Source organism: Nicotiana sylvestris, chromosome 10, assembly GCF_000393655.2.
Source record: "Nicotiana sylvestris chromosome 10, ASM39365v2, whole genome shotgun sequence".
Taxonomy (NCBI): domain Eukaryota; kingdom Viridiplantae; phylum Streptophyta; class Magnoliopsida; order Solanales; family Solanaceae; genus Nicotiana; species Nicotiana sylvestris.
In genome coordinates this window covers 74,128,379-74,144,004 of record NC_091066.1, presented here as the reverse complement: position 1 = coordinate 74,144,004, position 15,626 = coordinate 74,128,379, and the positions used below count along the sequence as shown (strand labels likewise).

Genomic DNA, 15,626 nt, shown 5'->3' with positions numbered 1-15,626 from the left:
TATGACTCGCCAATGGGTGTGAAGTTTGCCATCTTAGGTGGTTCCCGAACACGGGCATTGTAGGGGAAGTTGTTCTGTGGAGGTCTGGATTATACTGAGCTTGGTGAGGAGGTTGATTTCTTGGAAATAGAGCTTGGTTTTGATTGAATTGTTGTTGTGGCCTAACGTAGGGTTGGGCATTCATCACTGCGTATGGCTGAGGAACCATAACATAGGCCACATCCAGATGGGGATAGTAATGTTGTGGGGTTCTTTCAGGGAAATAAGGTCTGGGTGGACGGGATTTTCTTTCTCTTGAAGTTGCCATTGCCGCTTCTTACTTCTTCTTTTGGTTTTCTACACCTTCAGACCCGCCTTGAATTGCATGGGAGGTAGCCTTTATAGTAAACTGACTCAAGATGCGCCCTGTTTTTAGATAGTTCTCAACCATTTCACCAATTTTGATGGCCTCGGCAAATGTCTTCCCCATCGCAGACATCATATTCTGATAATAATCAGCCTCTTGGGCTTGAAGAAAAACACTAACCATCTCTGTTTCGTCCATTGGAGGTTTGACTCTAGCCGCCTGTTCGCACCATTTGACAACGTACACTCGGAAGCTTTCTGAGGACTTCTTCTTGAGGTTCGACAATGAATTCCTGTCAGGGGCAATGTCGATGTTGTATTGAAACTACCTAACAAAATCCTGAGCCAGGTCGTCCCAAATATGCCACCGAGATATATCCTGATCCATGTACCATTCAGAAGCAATGTCGACCAGGCTCTCTCCAAAATATGCCATAAGAAGCTCCTCTTTTCTGCCTGCTCCCCGCAATTGATTGCAGTACCTTTTGAGGTGGGCTATGGATCCCCATGCCCGTCATACTTTTCAAACTTTGGGGTTTTGAAACCCAAGGGTAAATGTACGTGTGGGCACATACACAGGTCAACATAGGATACGTGCTTTTGCCCACTCAAACCCTGTATATTTTTTAGACTCTACTCCATGCTCCTCATCTTTCTGGTAATCTCCTCTTGTTCAGGGTTTTTTGTGGTTTTCTCCTGCCCTGCAGTAAACTCGTACCGGGGTGGCTGAGGGTAAGCATTGGTAGTAAACTAGGTAGGTTCCAGTGGGAAAGATGGTGCTTGAAATGTAAAGGAAGATGGATTGAATCTAGGCCTGGGTAGAGTGGGTTGTGTCGCAGTCGAATAGGGTGGCGCAGTGAATATGTTTGAGGCCGCACCTGACATTGACACCTGGGGGCGATCCTCAAAAGGTGTTCCAGCAAAGTGGGCTGAGATGGTAGGATATTCCAGTGGGGTGTTTGGATAACTTATGGGGATGTTGGAAGTCCCACTTGCCCTGGGAAATAGCTCAGGGAACCCAGGTATCGCACTTGGTAGTTCTCTGCCGTTGGCCCATGCGAAGACGCAGAGTTCTATTTTCCTCAGCAGTTGCTGACTCAGAAGTTGGGATGGCCAAGATCGGGCTATCCTCCGGAATAGGGATTGTTGGCAGGTGACTTTCCGAAGACATTTCAACACTTCCTTTTGACCTTGTGAAGTACGGATGTGAAGCCAGATTACCACAAAACCAACCACCTTAATATAAAACCTATACTTAACAGTAGACAACAAACTGTTCAGTTTGAAGCAATTAACACATAGGTAATCGCACGTTGGGGTGTGATGCACCTATACAGTTAAATGTGTTTCTACATGTTTCGCAACGGTTGCATGTTTCATTCCAGCTTTGCTTATTTCCCAAATTTTCTTTTCTTTCCACTTTGGCTCTTTGATGCCTCTCCTCTCATTCCCATTTTTTCTTTGCCTCTTTTTTTCTTTATTTTTGGTTTTTCTTTCGGTTTTTTCCTTCCACATCTCTCTTTTATTTGAGTTATTTACAAAAATTATGACCGGATCCGATGAGGATTGCCTACGTATCACAACGTTGCGTGAATCACATCATCACGTAGTTCAAGAAATAAGTACGAAAAATAAAGAAACAAGTTTTAGGAATATTCAATTTTTATTAATAAAACTCCTAAATTTTTCTATTACAAAAGACTCCAACATACTCATTTCTTGGAATTTTAGAAACTACAAATAGACTCAAAAGAAAATTTTAAACATAAAACTGAAATACAGACTCGATAAATGAAAAATCAAGAGTATATAAGTGCTTCGACTCCTGGGGCCTGTGGGACATCATTCGGTCTTGCCACGGGCCTATGTGCAAGATCCCCTTGAAGACGCTCCAGATCACTCATTATTTGGTGGACAAATGTCATTACTGCGGCAAAGAAAGTGGTTCGAGTCATATCCTTACATTCGTGGCATTTCATGACGATGTAGTCGACAATTGCTCTAACCCTCTCCCGGATAATACCCTTTTCTTGAAGCAAACGCCCGATTTGCTGATTCCGAGCTTCTAACCCTTGGGTGTCATGATGGTTTTGACTCTCCAACTGTTGTATATCTTCCTCCATCTGGGACATCAAGGCATAGCAATGTTCCCTTTCGGCTTTAAAGTTCCTAGATTGTTTGGCCGCCTCATTTTCAAGGGTAGTTAACTTTCTCTTCAAATCGGTGACTGTCCCCTCATATTTTCTCTTCAACTACCACACAAAATCCTCCCGTCCTTATGCATTCTTTGCCAGTTATGCTCGGACTCTTGCTAGACTAGCCTCAGATTTTTCTATGTCATCTTGACACTCAATTACTTTCTTTCGAAGACCACTTATAAGCCTTTCATCTGCTCGGCTTCTTTCCTAGTTTTTAGCAGCTATTCTCACTTTCTGGATCTGAGCTTTAAGGGCTTCGTTTTCCTGAGCCAGATTCTTTTTTTCCCCTTCATCTCCAGCAGCTTGGACACTATTATCAAACTTGAGGTTCCTGATTTGTCCCTCCAATTTACTTATCTTGGCCCTATAGTTTGCTTCTTTCGTCAACCAGTCCTATTTCTCCCGCGAGTCGTCAGTGAATTGCTGGACGTGAGTCTTTTAGCAGGCCTTTCAGGCTCTCGAGGGATTTGAAACCTTTTACTGAACCAATTCATGTAATTAAGGTCTACCTCACCTTTAGTTAGATCCCACACCAGAGTCTTAGGTTCTAGAAAGCTGCACTCATTCCAAACTTGACGAACTCTTCCTTCTGGGAATACAGCCTTTGGGCCCAATTCGACGACTTGTCGGCTCAGATCTTCGTCATGGGGAATAGTTTGAAACCTGCCCAGTTAGCGCAAAACCCTGTGAGGAGCATATGGCTAAATGCTCCGGAGACCCATTAGGAGAAGATAGCACACCTAGGCTGACATGTATATGACTTCGGTGACAGGGAGCCATCCGAAAGTCCAGTCAATTTTGTCCGAAGTTAAAGAACTCAAGTGTGCAAACTAAGCCTCTATACCTTCTGGAAATTCAACACTCACCACTCGGTTCTCGTACTCTTCGATGCAATTCAGACCAGTCATGACGTAGTTCATATATCCCACATGGTGACAAAGATGCTCTTGTATCCAAAGTTGTAGTAGCAAGTTACAACCCTGGAAGAATCTTCCCCCTTCTCGGCATATGGTTAATGTTCGGTAAATCTCAGCTAAGATCATTGGAACAAGGGTGCCATTAGCTTTCTTTATCATGACATCAACCATTCCCATGAGACCCAATTCTATGTTGCCGTCTTTTCTCGGACAGATTATGACACCCAAGAATGCTACTATAAAGGCCAAATCCCCCCGTGCCTCCCATTTATCTTTGTTTCCTGCATGGCTTAGTTCAGTATCCGGTCACTCAAAACAGTGGGGATTGCCATAACGCTGGTACAAGAATTGGAAAGTGCAAAACCCTTCAGATAAATTCCCATCCTGAACCTCCCGACTAATACTCAACATATCTAAAAACTTGTGAGGAGATACTGTTCTTGGTGACACCGAGTAACGACTTCTAAGATTTCCGCTAAGGCCGGCATAACCTACAATTTCCTCTAGCGTGGGGGTGAGCTCAAAATCAGAAAAGTGAAACACATTGTGAGTCGGGTCCCAGAAAGGTATCAAGGCTTCAATCACGTCCAATCTCGGCTTGATTTTCAGAAGTCCCACGAGACCACCCAAAACTTTTACCACAGTCCCTCTGCTGACTTTTCCTAAGTCGTTCCACCACATATGGAGCTGTAAGGGAATTTCCTCAAGAGCTGCGAAGGGTTCATTTTCATTTGTGCTCATCTTGCACATTTATTAGGGTGATTCAGTTAAAAAGATCATGACTTATTTTGACCCAAGAAAAAGTTATCGATTTCTCTTTTTTTTCAAAAATTTTCATTTCAAAAATAAAACTCGGCTTTGCAAATACGGCCCTTTATCACTTCGGGAAAGAAGATTTTAGGGTTAAGTTTGCTAACCGGCAAAAATTTTGAAAAGGGGATCATAGGTGGCTGTTCTTGCAAAAACAGCCTTCTGGTGCCCTTTTGGAGACATTCAACTATTTTAGACAAGAATGACATCACCTTACTTATTTATGACAAAACAATAAAAAAAATTTGTTCTTTTTGGTTTATTTTTGCAAAAATAAAGTTGGACCCGATCGGGGTTGCCTACGTATCTCACATCCGGTGAGAATCAAACTGGCGTAGTTCGGGCAGATTTGACATAATAAAAACAATACTATATATATATATATATATATATATATATATATATATATATATATATATATATATATATAAAATTCTCCCATTTTTTTCAAAAATTTCGGCAGAGTTTCGGTACCTTTTGAACATCGGGTTTTTTCAAAAACAGGTAATTATCTCTCTAGCCCTCAAATTGATTTTCCCTTTTCCAACTTTTCTCCTATTATTCAAAAGCCGGTCAACATGCAAATTCGAAGCAAATAAATGCACAAGTAGCAAGTAGAATGCATCAGGATGGTCTTTTCATTTCGGGTACACTTGTCCTAGACAGACCCAACCCCTGTGTTGAGTCTCCAAAGTCAAATACACGTGATGCAAACAAACGCTCCTACTAGGGATCCAGCATGAGGCTTTGTTATACTAGGTTTAAAACCTGGGTGTATTGTATAGACCTAGCTTACCCGAGCGGACAGCTCGAATCGGTCGAGCCGAGGGGGGCAGCGTACCGGAAATACAGAAGCTTCACCGGCTTTGCAACTTGTCCGAACCTCGTTCTAAAATTGGATATGACTCTAACAGAAAAGAAGTCACACGACGTGCACACTTCCTAGATGATTTAGAAGACTCAGAGAGTTTCGTAACAATTTATATACAGTCCAAACAATATCAAAGCAGTAAAAAGTGGCAATTAGCACATTAGGCTCAACATGTAAAAATCAGATAAAACAAACCAACTATAACAGTTATTCTAAGCTCGAATTCTTAAACCCTGAACTGAAGTTGGGTTTGGATCCCCAGCAGAGTCGCCAGAGCTGACACACCTCCTTTTTACACCCCCCGAGAGGTATATAAGGGAGTTTTTCCGATTTAAGTGACATTATTCGAAATGAGATTATTTTATTTAATTTCTCAGAGTCGCCACTTGGAATATTTTAATTGGTGTCCCAAGTCACCGTTTATTTTTAAATCCCAAATCGAAAAAATTCGGCTTTCCTTTTGAAGTCTGCGAACCAGAAATTCTAAGTAAGGAGTTCTATTAACCGGGGAGAAGGTGTTAGTTAGTCCCGGGTTTCGTGGTTCTAGCATAGTCGCTTAAACTATTACAATTGGCCTATTATTTGATTTTAACACATGTTTTAGCCTATGGTATATTTTAACTTATTAACCGTTTTTAATTATTTTTAGGAAGATTCAATATTATTTAAAACACGCCTTGAACCACGCCACATGAAATGCACCCACAGTCCATGACACATTTTATTTAACGTTGAGAATTGGAGTTGGGTCACATGAAATGCACACCCGAATTTAGTAATTAAAAGAAAATCAATTTAAATAGCGCGCCTAAAGCAACTACGTACTTTCAAATTTAAAACAAACTTAGCGAGGGCCATGAAAAATTCAATTGATGGCACGCCCCGATTTTTAAAGAGTTTGTATTAATTACCCGAGGGCCATGGGCTATCTAATTTTGCACTATGGCACACCTCGAGTCTAATTTTAAAGGATGTTCGAACTAAACTTTTGAGGGCCATAAATTATATATTACTTAATATGACACGCCTCAAATCTAATTATTCAAATGATTTCTTATTTTTTAATCATGAGGGCCATAAACTATTGGTGTTGTATAATATGGCACACCTCACTTAAGCAAAGAATTATAACAACGTGATTAAAGGTGTTCATTGCGTGACTACTAGTTACAAAGGAGCGTTAGACCTCTGGGTTGAACTCAACCCAAGAGCATGAACGGGCAAAGGACAGCCCAAGTGATGGAGTCCTTTCAACGACTGGGCCAACATTAGGCCCAACTCTTAGAACAAAATTTTATACCAAATCATTTAAACACATGCCAACTGAAGCTTCATGAAATCTGAAACTGAATTAACATCCTTTTAAAAAAAAAATCGTGTCGTTAAAATCTTTTCCTTGCTGAGCCAACCAAATTCTCCTAAGAGAATTAACACACGCTGAAAGCCATGAGGCCCCAGGTCGAGCCCATAATAGAGCCAAGCTCAGCAGTAGCAATTAAGTGAGCTGCTGGGTTTGAGAGGCAAGCCCAAGCAGCACATGGTAATGCAATTCCCATTTCGCAAGCGACCTTAAATTCAGTCCCAAAGTAAATCTCCATTCATGACAAAGAAATGAAAAATAATAATATGGCAACACTTAAAACTTTGAAGAGACCATTTGAAACCCACTGACTAACAATGATGCACAATAATTACAACGTGGACAATATGCTTTGAATGCTATAAAATCAAATCACATGTCTAAAGAAACTCAGTTTTAGAATTCAATGAAGGCAGAATTGTACAACATCCTTATTTAAACCAATCCCCAAACAAACTTATAAACAACTATCATGAACTTTAAACCTTAACCCAAACCTTTCAATACAAGTAATGAACGAAATCTTATGAAATCGATATGCTCATTATTTTAAAATCCAACAGTCACCAGTATTCAACAGAATCAAACAGAAGAACGAATACAAACATCTTATACTACATTTGCAACATAAGAAAAGCTAATAGAATTCCCATAAAATTAAACTAGTTCAACACATGAATGAAAGGGAGAAACAGGGGAACAAGAGTTCAGTAACACGAATTGTTTTCATCATGTGTCCGTATTTATATTTCACATCACAATTCACAGGTTAACCAAGGTTCAGAAAGATACCTGGAATGCAAGAGAAAAAAGACAAAGGGAATGAAGAGTTAGCAGCAGCAGAAGCAAATCAACAAACCCAGCAAAACCAAGCTTTTAAACCAGCAACAAACCAAGTTTTAAGCCAATTTTAGACCCATAAATGAACCAGAAATTATTTGCAGATTTTAGATACTAGAACAAAATAGGTCACTGGACCAGTTCTTCACCAGGAATTGCAAAAGATTTCAGTACTTGAAAACTCGGCCGTTTTTCTAAAATTTTCAGCGTTTTTAGTCTCTAAAATCTAACTTGATTAGGAAGTAAGATTCTTTTATAGAGAGCAACTAGGGCAGCAGAAATGAGTCAAGTTATTTGCCAATTACCCTTTTCAAATTTTCATTCTTGCTAGTTAGTCCTTAATTTAAAAATTTGTTTTCTAAAACAGTCCCAAAGAAATTTTCTAAATCAGTTACTGCAGATTCTCCTACTTAAAATTCCCAAACTAACCTTGTAACCCCTGTTAATTACCCTTAAGACCTCATGGGTCAAATTGACCCAACCAAACAAAATAGACCTAGGCTTGCAAAGACCCGGACCAATCCCTCATTTTTGGGCTTTTGTTGACAGAACCCAAATTCAAATCAAACTCAAAAATCATGAAATTAATGGGCTAAACAGAATTGCCCAAGAACCAGAACGCCTTAAAAATGAAACAAAAAACAAAAAAGAAAAAGGAGCTACTTAAAACTAAACATAAGAAACAAGACAAACACAACTAAACTTGCTCTTAATCTAATCATGCAACAAGACATTGATTAAGCGAAAAGAAAAAAAGAAAAGGGGAGAAAGAAAGAGATGAAGATGAGAAGAAGCATAAAAGAACGGAAAAAATAAAAGGACGAGGGTACCTAACATAAGATACAAAAGAACATGGCTTGGAGGACCTCGAATTTCCTGATTTTGAGCCGAAATTGATATTAATCGTGGGTTCTTGTTAAGAACCAACGAGAAACAGCAATTACAGCCCTAACCAGTCATCGAATGCTTGAAAAATTTAAGAGATTTTTGTTTTTCGCTTTTCTGCCTTTTTTAGATCTGAAATTGGCTTCGTTTGGTGTTGATTTGAAGGAATATGGTGATTGCTGGGGGGTCAAGGGTGAGTGAGGGTTGTGTGGTGTTTATTTGGGGTTGATTGAAGGTGGTGCCGCCGGCTGGATATGGTGGAGAATTCATGGGGGCGCTAGGGTTTATGGAGAAGATGAGAGACATAAGTAGATGAGTACTAGGTTAATGAGGGGGTTCAGACACTTTTAAAGGGGGATGGGGAAATAATTTGGGGCCGTTGGATATGATGGAATGGAGGGCTAGGATCGATTTTAAGTGGGGAACTCCAAACGGTGTTGTTTGGTTAATAAGAAAGGCGGACCGGGTTGGGGACTCGGGTTTGGGCCAGGTTGAACGAGTTTCAGGGGAAAATTCGTTTGGGCCTGGGGGAAAATTAATTAAAATGGCCCAAACCAGACTTCTTTACTTCTTTTCCTTTTCTTTTCAACTAGTATTAGTACCCGCGCGGATGTGCGGTCTCTAATCATGTCAAATATTTAAGTTATTTGGATTATATGTAAATAATCTTAAAATTTACACTTTCTCAGTAAATATATAATCATTGAATATTAACTACATGAAAAAAATTAACCATTTCTTCTATTTTTCTTTTTTGATATCATTCTTGTCGGTGTCATTGGATCCTAAAAATAGTCAGGAAGCAAAATAATAACTCATATTTATGGCAAAACAATCAAATGTTGAGACAATGGACTCTTTGGATAAGACTTAACTCTTTTACTACTATTTGAACTCTTATTTGATGTGTTGATATCTCTTAAAAAATATTTTTTTCTTAAAATTTCAGTTTCTAAAACATTATTTTTCAATAATAATTACTTTTATAATAATGTAATTGAAAATATTATTCTTAATTCAAAACTCATTTTAGTTGACTATCTAAAAATATAAAAAATTCTCTAGCTAGTGAATTTCTTTTACTCCATTTTTGATATTTGATATTAACCATGTTAAATATTTGAGTTATTTGAATTATACGTAAATAACCTTAACATTTAAACCTTCTAAATAATTATAGATAATCGTTAGATATTAATTGAGAAACACTAGAAAAGACTAACATTTTCTCAATTCTCGTAGTGATAATTTTATTTTTGCACTATTCTCATAGGTGTCATTGGAACCTAAAAATAGTCACAAAGTGAAATAATAACTCATATTTATGGCAAAGCACAAAGGTTGACACGATATAAACGATTCTTTGATTACGACGTGACTCTTATACTACGACTTGAACTCTTATTTGGTATGATTATATCTTTCAAAAAATATTTCTATTTTGAAGTTTCAATTTCTAAAACTTTATATATATTATAATAATGATTATCTTTATAATAATGCAAGTGAAGATATTATCCTTAATAGAAAATTCACTTTAATCGGCTATCTAAAACTTCAAATGATTCTTTGGGCGGATTTATTTCAGTATGACTCCACTTTAAGTTTATCGATATCTCTAGCCCCAAAATTTGAATTTTTAATACCCTATATATATAAAAATGTTATTCTTTGAATCATTAAATATTAAATTAGTTGATTATTATTATTATAAAACATTGCATATATTGTCTTAAAATTGTCAAGTAGTTTATTTTTCGACACCATACTTGGTTTAACCTCCACGCAAACTACTCAAATTGCATTCCAATTCAAATTCGAATATCATATCAGTTTGTTAGTAATAGTGATTTTATAAAAACGACACATAATGTAAATTAAAAAAAGTATTCTAAGATATCCTTATCTTATAATCTATGTATTTGAGTTGAAAAAAAATATTTGAAATCGATGAGAATATCTTTCAAAAATTTTATACTCAACAAAGATGAAATATAAGAAGAAATTTGTTGTCATCTTTTAATTCTCGTTTTTAGATTTTTCTAAGATTTTTCCAATATATATTTTCTTTTATCTTATTTTTGATGTCATTATTTCTTTTGTTACAAAAAATTAATTTATTTCATTATAAAAGAATGATTTTTAATAAAAATTGTCTACATATGAACTTTAATTATATTTTTAGTCTTTGGTTAAAACTATTTCATATTTTTCTTTTGGCTTTATCTAATCAACCTAAATAGGTGCTGACCCGACTACTTATATTAAAAAATTGAATGATGTGTAATTTATATATAATCCATATAAATATGTGTATAATCGTGTGTTGTTGGTATATCATCTATTTATATTAGTTATAAAAAGTAAACAATAAATATGACCGGATATTATGTAAATATTCCATAAGATTTCGGTTTTTTGAGTTTATCCATTATATAACTTCTATTATAATAATTTTAAAACTCTCTACTAATGTTCAAAAATATCTTATCTTTTTATTATCTTTGAATTAAAAAAAATAAGAGTTTTTTTAAAATAATTTATTTATTCTTTAAAAAAAATATTTCATGTCATACCAATTTTTTCTTTATATATATTCTTTGTTACTCTTAAAAGTCGCTATAGAAACTATCAATTAGAAACTAACTTATCTCTTGTTGAGTTTGAAAATTATATATATTCAAAATTATCTTTTAATTCAAATTCGTATATATATATATATATATATATATATATCTAAAATAGTCAAATATAGAATAAAGTTACCATATACTATTAACATTTATTAGCTTACCACTTGGCTTAACCATAATGTCAATTATATATGGTAACTTTCTTGCTTTAATATATATATAGATTTCAAAATTTCTTTTCTGTTTTCCAAATTAAAATTAAAACCTAAATTAACCTACCAAATTATATTAATTACTCAACATAGTAACTACAATAATTAATTAAATACTAAATTTAAAGGAAAAAATTATAAAATTCAAAATTAAAGAGTTAAAATGCAAAATGAGCTATTTTTTGTGATTTTTCATATTTCATAAAACAACTAATTTACTAATTAATCTAAAAAATGTAAAATTAAATCCTAAATGCAAATGCAATGTATGTTTTTGTATTTTTCATGAATTAAATAAAATTAAACATGCATAGCAAAATGCAAATAATTAGAAGAATTCTACAATAATTCCTAAAATAACAAACAATTAAAAGAAAAATCTAATTCTTTGGAATTCTGTAGGAGTATTCATGTTGGGCAAAAATCACGTGCTTACACCTGCCACCGAGCTCAGAAATGCCTGAATCTGCACACAAGGTGCAGGGAGTAATGTGAGTACGCCAACTCAGTAAGTAATAAAAGTAAATGAAGACTGAGCAGTAAGAAATCACGTAGACCACGTCATAGCACCACAATGGTTACAATATGTTCCCAAAACAGGATACCATTCAAATCATTTCTTTAAATTTCCAACTTTAGTAAAATCCTTTAGAAAATATCTTTCTAACCTTTTCAATAAAGGTTTAATGAAATATATATAGTGAAAGTGATGAAAATCATAATCGGCCCCTCGGGCAAGACATAGTTCATATACAGCCCCTCGGCTAACAGAAATTCATAACTGTTTCATGACTTAAAAAAAATCTCAGTGGAAGTAACAAATCCAAATAAGTGACTAAAATCCGAACACCTCGTAAAATCTTCAATTTAAAAAAAAGTTGTTTAAAACATTTGTTTAACATTTTCAATGGAGGCTCGGTCTAAAGATGAGTGAAAGCAGTAATTTAATCAACATATTCAATATAAACTTACTTTAAGGAGGAGTGAAACCAGTAAGTTCATAAACATGCCCCTCAGGCAAAGCATCACTCATATACATGTATATATAACCCCTCGGGCAAGCCTCTCAGTCACTCATTACTCAGCTCTTATCAATCAGCGCTCACACTCAGCACTCACGCTCAATATGTACCATATAATAATTGTTGCGGTGCTCAGCTCGATCCATATATCGCTGCGGCGTGCAGCCCAATCCATATATATAGTCGATTGTGCTCCCTGGGGGTGTGAAGACTCCGGAGTGGCTCCTACAGCCCAAACGCTATATCGCTGCGGCATGCAGCCCGATCTATATATCGCTGTGGCGTGCAGTCCGATTCATAAAAATATAATCCTCACAACCAGGCCCTCGACCTCTCTCAGTCATCAACCTCACAATCAGACCCTCGGTCTATCTCAATAGTTAAAAAGCCTCATAAGAGTCCAAAATAGTTGGCACGAGGCCCAAATATGATATTTTGCCCAAAACATAGCAATAATTTTCGAAACACAATGATATTAAATAGTTTTCAATCAAATACGCGACTTAACAGTCATACGGGACGGACCAAGTCACAATCCTCAACAGTTCACGACTCCACGCTCGTCATCTAGCGTGTGCGTCACCTCAAAGTAGCACAACAATGTGAAATTCGGGGTTTCATACCCTCAGGATAGCATTTACAATCATTACTTACCTCAAATCGGATGAAATACTATTCCGCAATTCCCTTGCCTCTCGCCTTGGTCTCAACTCGCGTCCAATCTATACAAAATTATAATCATAACATTAGAATATGCTAAGGGAACAAAACCCACTCGAAAATATCCAATTTATACCAAAAATTCCGAACTTGGCCAAACCCGGCTCCCCCAGGCCCACGTCTCTGAATAAGATAACAATTACACCAATAGAATCTTTACGCTCCCACGAGTTCGTACATACCAAGAACATCAAAATCGGACCTCAAATCCCCAATTTACACTCTCTAGTTTCAAGCCCTAATTCTTCAATTTTAGGCTTTAATTACCACAAATTTCACGTTTAAACAAGTAAGAATCAACATAGGATCGAGTATTGAGTTCAAAAATCTTACCTGCAAGTGTTCCCCTTTGAGTCCCTCTTCAATCCTTCTCAAAAAGCTCCAAAATCGCCCAAAAATAGTGAAAGATAGACCAAAAATCGCGAACATGGCTATTTAAACATTCTGCCCAGGCCAAAAATTCCTTCTTTGCGAACGCGGTCAAAGCCTCGCGTTCGCGAAGCACAAATAATTCACAGCTCAAATTTCCTCTTACGCGAACGCGAACACTACCCTCGCGAACGTGATTCCTTACTCAACTTAGCCTACGCGAACGCGTTTTTTCAGTCGCGAACGCGATGCTTTAGGGCCAGGTGCCCAAGTCTGCTTCACCCTTCTATGCGAACGCGAACCATGCCACGCGTTCGCGACGCACAATCAGACTCAACCTTTCCAAACACGGGACCTACATCGCGAACGCGAAGGGTAACTGGCCTGCCTCACTCAACATCTCCTCGTGAATGCGAAGAGCAAAACTTTGCAACACTGAACTGAAGAAATCTGCAACTTTTAAGACAAGAATTTGATCCGTTTAACCACCCCGAAACTCACCCGAGGCCCTCAGGACCTCAACCAAACATGCCAACATATCTCATATCTTCATTCAAACTTGTTCCAACCTTCGGAACGCTCAAAACAACATCAAAACATGAAGATCACATCGGATTCAAGCCTAAGAATTTCAAAAACTTCCGAATTCCGAATTCGATCAAAGAGTCTATCAAATCGTCCGAATGACCCGGAATTTTACACATACATCACAAATGACACAGCGGACCTACTCCAACTTCCGTAATTCCATTCTGACCCCTATATCAAAATTTCACCTGCCAATCGGAAAACGCCAAAATTCTAATTTCGCCAATTCAAGCCTAAACCTTCCACGGACTTCCAAAATACATTCCGATCACGCTCCTAAGTCCCAAATAACCTAATGGAGCTAACCAAATCGTAAAATTTCTAATCCTAGATCATATATTAACAAGTCAAAACTTAGTCAAACCTTTCGAATTTTAAGTTTCAAACGGAGAACCTTTTTTTCAAATTTATTCCGATTACCCTGGAAACCAAAACCGACGATTTACATAAGTCATAATACATCACACGGGCTAGTCATGCCCGAGAACTGGCGAGTGAAGTGCAAAAGCTCAAAACGACAGGTCGGGTCGTTACATAGTCCATGCTTGAATGATAGAGAATCTTGATTTCTTTGTTTTATCCCTTGTGATCCTGCACCAAACGTGATATATTATTTTTCATCTTTGAAACTCATATTTAACAATATATATCCGCTGACTGTTTTAATTTAAGTATTTAGTAATAAACAATTAATTGGATTAATTCTTAAAAAATGATGAGGTTAATATAAATGAACCTCGAAAGAAAGCCTCAAACATATTTAACTCTTATAAGTAAAGGTAATGTGTTGTACTCCAACAAATTGATCATAGTATAATTTGACTTAAATCAAACTTGAGTTATGTTTTCCATTTGATTTTCAAGCTTTCTCGATTGATTAGCAATATTTTATACAATTTCTTTTATCTGACCCTGGTCCTTGTTACTGTCCGAGCTGAGAAAGATTCGAATTTCTCAGAGAGTAATTTTCCAAAGCGACAACTGCGAAACAAGCAGGACTAGGACAAAAAAACTACATTTATCCTGCTTCCTAGACTTAGAGAATGCTTATGATAAAGTGACGAGGGAGGTTCTATGGCGATGTTTAGAGGCAAGACGCATACATTAGGGCTATTACGGATATGTATGATGGAGCCAAGACTCGAGTGAGGACTGTGGGAGGGGACTCAGAACACTTCCCAGTTATGATGGGGTTGCACCAAGGGTCATCCCTTAGCCCTTTCCTATTTGCCCTGGCAATCGACGCACTGACGCTCCACATTCAGGGGGAAGTGTCGTAGTGAATGTTATTGGCCAATGACATAATGCTGATTGACGAGACGTGCAACGGTGTTAACGAGATGTTAGAGGTTTGGAGGTAGACCCTGGAGTCTAAAGGTTTTAAGTTGAGCATGACCAAAACAGAGTACTTGGAGTGCAAGTTCAGTGATGCGACTCCGGTGGTGGACGAAGACGTAAGGCTATATTCAAAAGTCATCCCTAAGAGAGAGAGTTTCAAGTATCTTGGTTCTGTTATTCAAGTGAATAGGAAGATCGACGAGGGTGTCACACATTGTATTTGGGCGGGATGGATAAAATGGAGACTTGCTTCAGGTGTCTTGTGTGATAAGAATGTGCCATCAAGACTTAAAAGAAGTTCTATAGAGCAATGGTTAAACCGACTGCATTGTATGGGGAGGAGTGCTAGCCAGTCAAGAATTCTCATGCCTAGAAGACGATGGTGGCGGAGATGAGGATGCTGAGATGGATGTGTGGGCATACCAGGCTAGACAGAATTAGAAATGAAGTTATCCGGGACAAGGTAGGCGTGGACAGTGGCGAAGCCAGAAATTTTCTTTAGGGTGTTCAACTTGAAA

At 37.3% G+C, this 15,626-nt stretch overlaps 1 protein-coding gene across 1 annotated transcript; it reads right to left on the bottom strand.

Annotated features, from left to right (window-relative positions):
* Positions 1-316: 316 nt before the first annotated feature.
* On the bottom strand, positions 317-4,210 carry LOC138879526 (uncharacterized). Its single transcript, XM_070159144.1, has 4 exons — positions 3,790-4,210; positions 3,388-3,741; positions 1,377-1,581; positions 317-638 (listed from the first exon to the last, which is right to left on the bottom strand). The coding sequence occupies exons 1-4, from the start codon at positions 4,208-4,210 to the stop codon at positions 317-319; spliced, it is 1,302 nt and encodes a 433-aa protein (XP_070015245.1).
* Between the last annotated feature and the right edge of the window lie 11,416 nt (positions 4,211-15,626).

Excerpts from the sequence above, each read along its gene's own strand:
- LOC138879526 (XM_070159144.1), bottom strand. The coding sequence starts at position 4,210 with ATGTGCAAGATGAGCACAAATGAAAATGAACCCTTCGCAGCTCTTGAG. Across the intron at positions 1,582-3,387 it reads GAGTGTTGAATTTCCAGAAG|GTGGTTGGTTTTGTGGTAAT; the intron begins GTATAGAGGCTT and ends TTTTATATTAAG. Across the intron at positions 639-1,376 it reads CAACGGCAGAGAACTACCAA|GAATTCATTGTCGAACCTCA; the intron begins GTGCGATACCTG and ends TGCCCCTGACAG.